Genomic DNA, 7382 nt, shown 5'->3' with positions numbered 1-7382 from the left:
AAAAAAAAAAAAAAAAAAAAAAATAAAAAAAAAAAATAAAAAAAAATAAAAAAAAAAAAATAAAAAAAAACAAAATTAAAGAATTAATAAAAAAAAAAAAAAAAAAAAAAAAAAAAAAAAAAAAAAAAAAAAAAAAAAAAAAAATAAAAAACAAGAAAAAAAAAAAAAAAAAAAAAAAAAAATACAAAAATACGAGGGCAGGCGATATCTAAGTGAATCTCAATAGATGTCTAGCCATATCTGGTACACGTTTGCATATAGGCTGTTCATACGTCCAGGAGTACAATGCTAGGCACTATCCATCTTCGCTTATATTGCTTAAGAATTAAGGTAATATCGAGGCAATACGCACAGTATGCACATATGCCAATTAAAGACTGACCAGTTGCAGTCCTAAAACATCAATGGGAAGATTTAAACAAACAATATTAAGTGAAACTAACTTAGTTTTTCGAAATTATTTCCTAGGTAGTTGTAATTGTGATGTAAAGCTTCTAATTGATATTGTTTGTATTATATATACCATATACCACTGTCTTTCTGCATATACCTTAATTGAATTCACATTGTTTTCTAATCATGTCATATTCGCAGAAGCAAACCAAATCAGTTAACAAGATGATCATGAATCCAACTTGTTTCTCATGGCGTTTTTTAGTTAACTGTCGTTGGATAGATGTGAAGTATATTGAAATTTCGTTTGATAAAACCATTCGATGTTACTAATCACTTATTAAAAACACTTGCTTATTTACTCAGTTATCATAAACGCAATTCCTCATCTATTTGACGATGAAAATAAATTCAGGGATTAGATTTCTAGATTTCAACCAGTAAGTTAAGGATTCAAATCAATTATCAATAAAGAGAACTTTCCGTCTGAAAGTGTAGTGGTTCAAACTACTATGTATTTCTACCTCCTAAGTTCTGAAGTCAGTATTTGTAAATGAAACCTATGACTTCATAGTAACCATAGGAACTTCAATTATCCAAACGTAGTGAGAGATGTGAGTTCAAAGAGAGAGTTGGATATTTATTTCTTCCTATTTCATGACTCTTCAGTAATAGGTATCAACGATTTACATCTCAAATGAAGACGAGTGGATGAAACAATACTGCTATATTAAATGTATAATCACGAAAATCAATAAGGTTCAAATGTAAACTGCTATGTTTGAATCGATTACGAGTTCACCTAGTCTGCAGACAGAACAACGACTTGTGACCAAAGACCAAATGAGCTAGCTATTCTGATGCGTCCCAGCCCCGCTAACTAGAGAGAGAAGTCGAAGTCCGAACGAGGAATAAATATATTCCGCAAGCAGCTAGAAGCACAAGCGATCCCAACAGGCACAAATTAAACGCATATATACAACATGAAACTGTCCTTAGGAAGCGTTACAAAATAGCATACTAAAAGGCAAAACGGACCCATAGCGTTTAAGATTTTACCGAGTGAGAAATACGACATGAAGGTGAAAAGAGCGCTTTTGAATCGAAGACAAAGAAATTCAAAATTCCAAAGTAAAATTACAAAAAATAAGGTATTTACCAAGTGAGTTCTGGGGATCTAACATTTATTTCTTTATTTAAACATATAAATATTGGTACAAAGGGGCACCAGATATGTGTGAGGGCTGTGATATTGTCCGGGTGCCCAAACCGAAACAGGTGGTTTTTTCAGGGGGCCACACCCAGAGCCTTTGACCTAAAGGTCTAACCCACAAGGCAGTGGAGCATCGTGAGGAGATGCAATCCCATGGTAGCCGGTGACCAACGATTGATTCATATGCCATTCGCTCCCTCAGAATACTGGAGCCCATGTGCACCATTGGTTTGGAATCACGCTTTTCTAACTCCCCTAGGTGGACCCTCCGTGTTCACCAACCCGGTTAAAGCGCCTGACATTGTCTTTTCGTCCTGTCAATTTCGTAAACAACACCGGTGCCACGAGAAGACAGTGAGTAGGACTTCCCTGGCAGAGGCTATATACGCGTGGCCATGTGAGAGCATTTCGAGAGGGAGAGCGTACTCTCCCCACTCTCGACCGTACCAGGGCATTTGGGGGCTATTAACCAATAAGAGTAGTTAAGTCGTAATATGAGAAAACATAACAAGTAAGAACTAGATGACTAGTATAAGAATACATGTATTTCTTTTTATATTAGAAAACAATGGTACTAGTTTCTTATTTATATAAATTAACAGTTAAATAAGAAACATTCAATGATGTTAATCCTTGAAATAAGATGATCCAATCAATTTAATACTAATTATATCACAATAAACTTGAAATAAATAAAAGTCCATTATTACATAATAACCATAAGAATAAGGTAAGTGAATTCAAATATATATAGATATATTGCACAAATATGAGGGGAAAATAATTCGACAAAAGACTTTCAATTGACTAGAATAAAATACAACATCATTAACTTTAACTATTATAGGGGTTAAGTAATATGTTGAACGGCGGCCTATATACTCCATTGGGAGTAACAAGCGTAAGTAAATTAAGTAATATGATAAAATGAACAATAAAATATCCGGGAGAAAACAAACAAATAAGTAGTTATTTTAAGCGATTGGTTGAATAGTGTCGTTTTGATTTTTTATTTGATGATTTTAAATCATCAGCATCTTTAATAGTGACATCAAAATACCATGCTATACTAAATGCTATTATAAAAGATAAAATAACAAGACAAGTGAAAAATATATAAAATGTTTCTTCGTCAAATATATCAGTAAATGCTGGTAGGACTGATGAAGCACGTTGAACTAATTCAGTAGCAACTGATCTTTTCTTTTTCATAATTTCTTACTAGAAGAAAAAAGAAGCGATGGTAATGAGTCAGGAAAATTGAAAAAAAATGGAAGTCTTTGATCTCTTCTAATTTATTAATGACACCATGCCAGTTTTAAACTGGTATGAATGATGGTGTTGAATGAATTTTCACCAATTCTAAATATGATTTAAACAGAAATAAACTTAGGAATTAGCAATGTAATAACATGAGAATATATAAGTTATAGTGATACGTTCACGTGGAAACGAGAGCCTAATTCAAAGGAGAAACTAATCGACGAAAATAAAACATGAAGTTTATTTATTTATTTGAACACACAAATATTGATACGAAGCGGCACTGAATACACATGCGCTACACAAAGTCACTTGATTTGTGTGTGGGACGTGGTACTACCCGGGTGCTCAAACAGAAATAGGTGGTTTCCTTAGGTGGCCACACCCAGAGACTTTGACCTAAAGGTCTGATCCACAAGGTAGTAGAGCAACGTAAGGTGATGTAGTCCCATAGTGGTCGGTGACCAACAATTGGTTCATACTCCATTCGTTACTTCAGGATTCTGGAGCCCATATTCACCATTAGTGTGGAATGAGGGTATTCCAACTCCTTTAGGTGGATACCCCATATCCACCAGTCCGGTTAAAGTACCAGGCATTCACTTTCCGTCAGGCAGTGAGTATTACTTCCCTGTCAGTGGCTGTATATGCGTGGTCATGTGAGAGCAGACTCTTCCCACCCTCGGCCGTACCAAGGCATTTGAGGGCAAACGGTGTGGATCGGTCACGAGTCGAACCCGGACCGCCTGCATGACAGGCGAGCATTCTAACATTGAACAGCCGACACAAACAAGTGCTTGATTATTTTCAAAATAATATCAAATAGTTGAAATCAGAGTGATTTATCGAGACAGGTAGCTAGTTTCGTCTTAAAAGTAGTTTAAAGTCTTCAACCTATGTGAATGTACCTTTGATCATATTAAACTTATTTTTGTAACATATTTTGACTATGATCAAAATGAATAAAACTTCACTTTAGATTAGCTATGGCTTTCTCTACTTCATTAGGAGTTGAGAGGCTAATGTCGATATTCCATCCAGGGTCCTTAGTAAGAGTAGACAACTAGAGAGCAGTTGAACTGTTCTTCAGGGTGTTCCACCTAGCGTCCCAACCTTCTGAAGTGGTAGTGGATGATGGTCCCGTATTTTTCGGAAAGTCTCACTAACTCCAAAAATTTTAATACTAACTTTTCCGATCAGTATGAAGTCTCAAATTGTATTTTCAACACCTAGCCTTTTCTATTACCACTAATACTATTGCTACATTTTCTACACTGAGATTTGTTCTAACAATTTCATGTTGCTGTGCTAACAGGATATAGCAACTTAAACTAATGTATATATGTGCCAGGTTTTATGTTGCGTATTTCCAGTTGACTACTTGATCGACGTCAATCATTTTGCTTGATTTACATGGATAACTGCGTACGTGAAACTATGCACCAAGCAGCCCATACATAGTTATAAACCATATCCAGAGACTATAAAAATAAACTGTGGTTAAGTTAATTTTGTCAAAGAACACTGAAGGACGTCAAATGTATGGTGCACGACGATGGCCGAGTGAAAAGGGAGCCTAAGATATATCCAATGACATGTGTCCGCGTTTTAAAAATGCTGCAAAAACAGTTGAAAACTGGATGGCATATCTTTTGACACGTATTATATGACAAATCATAGTTTCAGGGTGTGCTCAACGTGAGCATATCTACACTAGGACCGTAAATATGTGTTGTTGTAGTGTTAGGCGGAGTTTGTACGTCTGAAAGAACGAATGCACACCATGTTTAAAGGTTAACACATAAGCCTGAAGATAACAAGTCTAAATGATTTCACATTCAATCTTTTGGACAGCTTGATGTACACCAACAGCTACCCATATAACTAGTGTATTTTTAAATATACCAAACTTTCGACGGGGTCTAATGTAGTGATTTCGGTCACGAGATGGATGTGGCCTTGTGTGATATGAATCACAGCTACTTCGAAGAACTTATAAACACTTTATGTAAATACATGTCCATAAATAGATTACCAAGACTTGTATTACTTATCTTGAAAGAATGACGACAGCACGTACTAGTCCTGTTTTAGAAGGGTTCTGTGAGTGTCTATTCTTTTAAATGACTTAGTTGAAGGTATGGACAACACTTCTTCTAGTAGTAGGTTCTAGGAGTTAGTTACTTGATGAGAAAACTTATATGGCACAGGTGTTTTGTCCGTTGCTGGCTTATGAAATCACACTCTGTGTCCAGAGTTTTCTTAATTCGAGTGGGGGAAAAGGAGGATCAAGTTTAAATTTATTTCGTGACCCACTTAAACTAAAATTGCAACATTGGTTGATACATCTAAAATGTTTTAGACAATAAATGTGTGATAAACCATGATAACTATCCTAGGTCACCTTGTATGCAGAACGTAACACATATGCAAGTTTAATCCAAGGGTCTTAAAATATAACCTTGAGTGAAATGATTAAATCTATAGTCTATCAAAGGTGCTATCGGCGCACTGAAAAAGACAAGAGCTTTGTCTGACTTTGAATGATTAACTGCTTCGACAACTGTAAATTATCCATTCTTAATAGATAATAATGGAGATGACGACAGGAACTATTGCACTAGGTTGATGTACACTGACTCGGAAAATAATAAAATAGAAATAAATACGAGTAGAGAAGTAGAAGAAAATAACTACAGGGCGCAGGATAAAAGTTAGCTGTGGTGGCATGAGTTCAACCTGAATGCACTCAAGTGCCGGGGTAGAGTGTGCGAAGAAAGCCGAAGGAGGAAAGAACAATAAAAATGAGCCAACGACTCAATAAGCACACAGAATACGCTTATATCTTGTAATGAATGTGATTGACACCAAACAGTGTTGAAGTATGATCAAGGCAATCTGATAATTACAACCATAGGTACTGATAGGAGATTTAGAATCCGCTACGATTTAGAATAGGAGTCAATTGTAACGAGCAACTAGATCATTTGGCTGCAGCTGCCAATGGAGTAAATCCCCCGATGAGATGTGTATGAACTCTCGATTTAATTACCTTCCAGCTGGCTGCAACTACTCAAATAAAAGTGTCGACACAACCAAAAATTCGATCAATAATCTTAAGATCAAAGCTTGTTTTGATCTTAGCATATTATAAATGTCGACGAAAAAGTGGTAGACTTACAAACCTGACCGCGCTTTTCTCTTACAACCTTGAACGTCTCGGAGAACGGCGGGAATCCCATATTTGAAGCGCATGAGATAGGTTGACTGTGTGTAGGTTAGCTCAGTTCTCAAGCGTTCACATATTTGAACGTGATGTTGGCGTCTGGAGACCCACAAAATAGTTGCTGACAACAATTATTTTCTTTGTCCTTTTTCAGTGTAAACCTCAAGTTGTTTGCTGCTGTGTAACATTTTCTGGAACATTGTAGCCGATCAAGTAAGCACTATGATTGGAAATATTCACACACGATTGTACAGATTGATTGTCTGTGTGACACATCATTTCAACCAACCTAAAGACATGACTGACATCCAGTGAGTTTGGACCATCATCATCTTCCGTTAGCGTTAATATTACCTTCTCCACGGCACCTACCAAAATCGCTCCCTAACAACCCGTTTTCCGTTTCGTTTTCCAGTAACGCATCCCCACTTGTCGTACTTATTGTACGAGAAATACACCGGTCGACCTTGCTGGTGCATTTAGGCGTATCATGCTGAGCAGAATGTTGATGGGTTGGGTAGGATTCGAAACGGCGTTGAATGAATTCTATCATGTAGGAGAAGCATATTCGTTTATTTCTTAGACTACTCATACTCACTATATACATTTAAGAAGTTCCTTGCTGAGTGGCATCAGATTCGATTATACGTTTGTTGTCTTGAAAGTAAATTTTGCAGTAAACTGTAACCACTTAGCTTCCGGGTCCTGAATTGTTAAAAGCCAAAGCGAAATAAAGATGAAAACCGAAAGTCTGAAGTTAAAATTATAAACAAGCCGAAATTCACTTTTTTACTGGTTGTTTGGAACATCCCGCAAGCTAATGGCTGTCAGGGCTCAGTAGCTAAGCGGATAATGCGATGGTTTTTCAACGAACGGTACTGGGCTGGAGTCCAGGAGTGAACCTCAACCCTGGAATGTAGTCGCGCATAACTGAAGAGTCCCAAATAGGACGAAACATGCGTCCTGGACGCCAGTGCTAGCAGCAATCCATCTGTGCTAAAAAACCAAGCTGAAAGCTCGGGTGAAACGAAAATAATAAAAATCAGTAAAATTGAGGTTATTTCCAAAGTAAAACGACTTTTGAATTAATGAAAATCGTAGAGGTGAGTTCAGGTGGTTATGTTCTTGGTCAGTTGATACTAGGATCAAAGTAATTGGTAAGGAAACATGCTTTATAAAGTTATGAGTTTAAATGTAGATGATTGCCTGGGCAAATATTATCATTCAGTTATTAAACTAATAGTTGGTCCGTAAATTCGAACAGTCAAACACAAATTATATAAAGTA

At 36.4% G+C, this 7382-nt stretch overlaps 1 protein-coding gene across 1 annotated transcript; it reads right to left on the bottom strand.

Moving 5' to 3' along the window:
• Positions 1–2575: 2575 nt before the first annotated feature.
• Positions 2576–6648, bottom strand: Smp_142080 (hypothetical protein; the record flags this gene model as incomplete). Its single annotated transcript, XM_018791697.1, has 2 exons — positions 2576–2823; positions 6468–6648. 2 exons carry the CDS (start codon positions 6646–6648, stop codon positions 2576–2578), a joined length of 429 nt encoding a protein of 142 aa, XP_018645117.1.
• Between the last annotated feature and the right edge of the window lie 734 nt (positions 6649–7382).

This window comes from Schistosoma mansoni (genome assembly GCF_000237925.1).
Source record: "Schistosoma mansoni, WGS project CABG00000000 data, chromosome 1 unplaced supercontig 0094, strain Puerto Rico, whole genome shotgun sequence".
Taxonomy (NCBI): Eukaryota; Metazoa; Platyhelminthes; class Trematoda; order Strigeidida; family Schistosomatidae; genus Schistosoma; species Schistosoma mansoni.
This window is presented reverse-complemented; position numbering and strand designations above follow the sequence as displayed.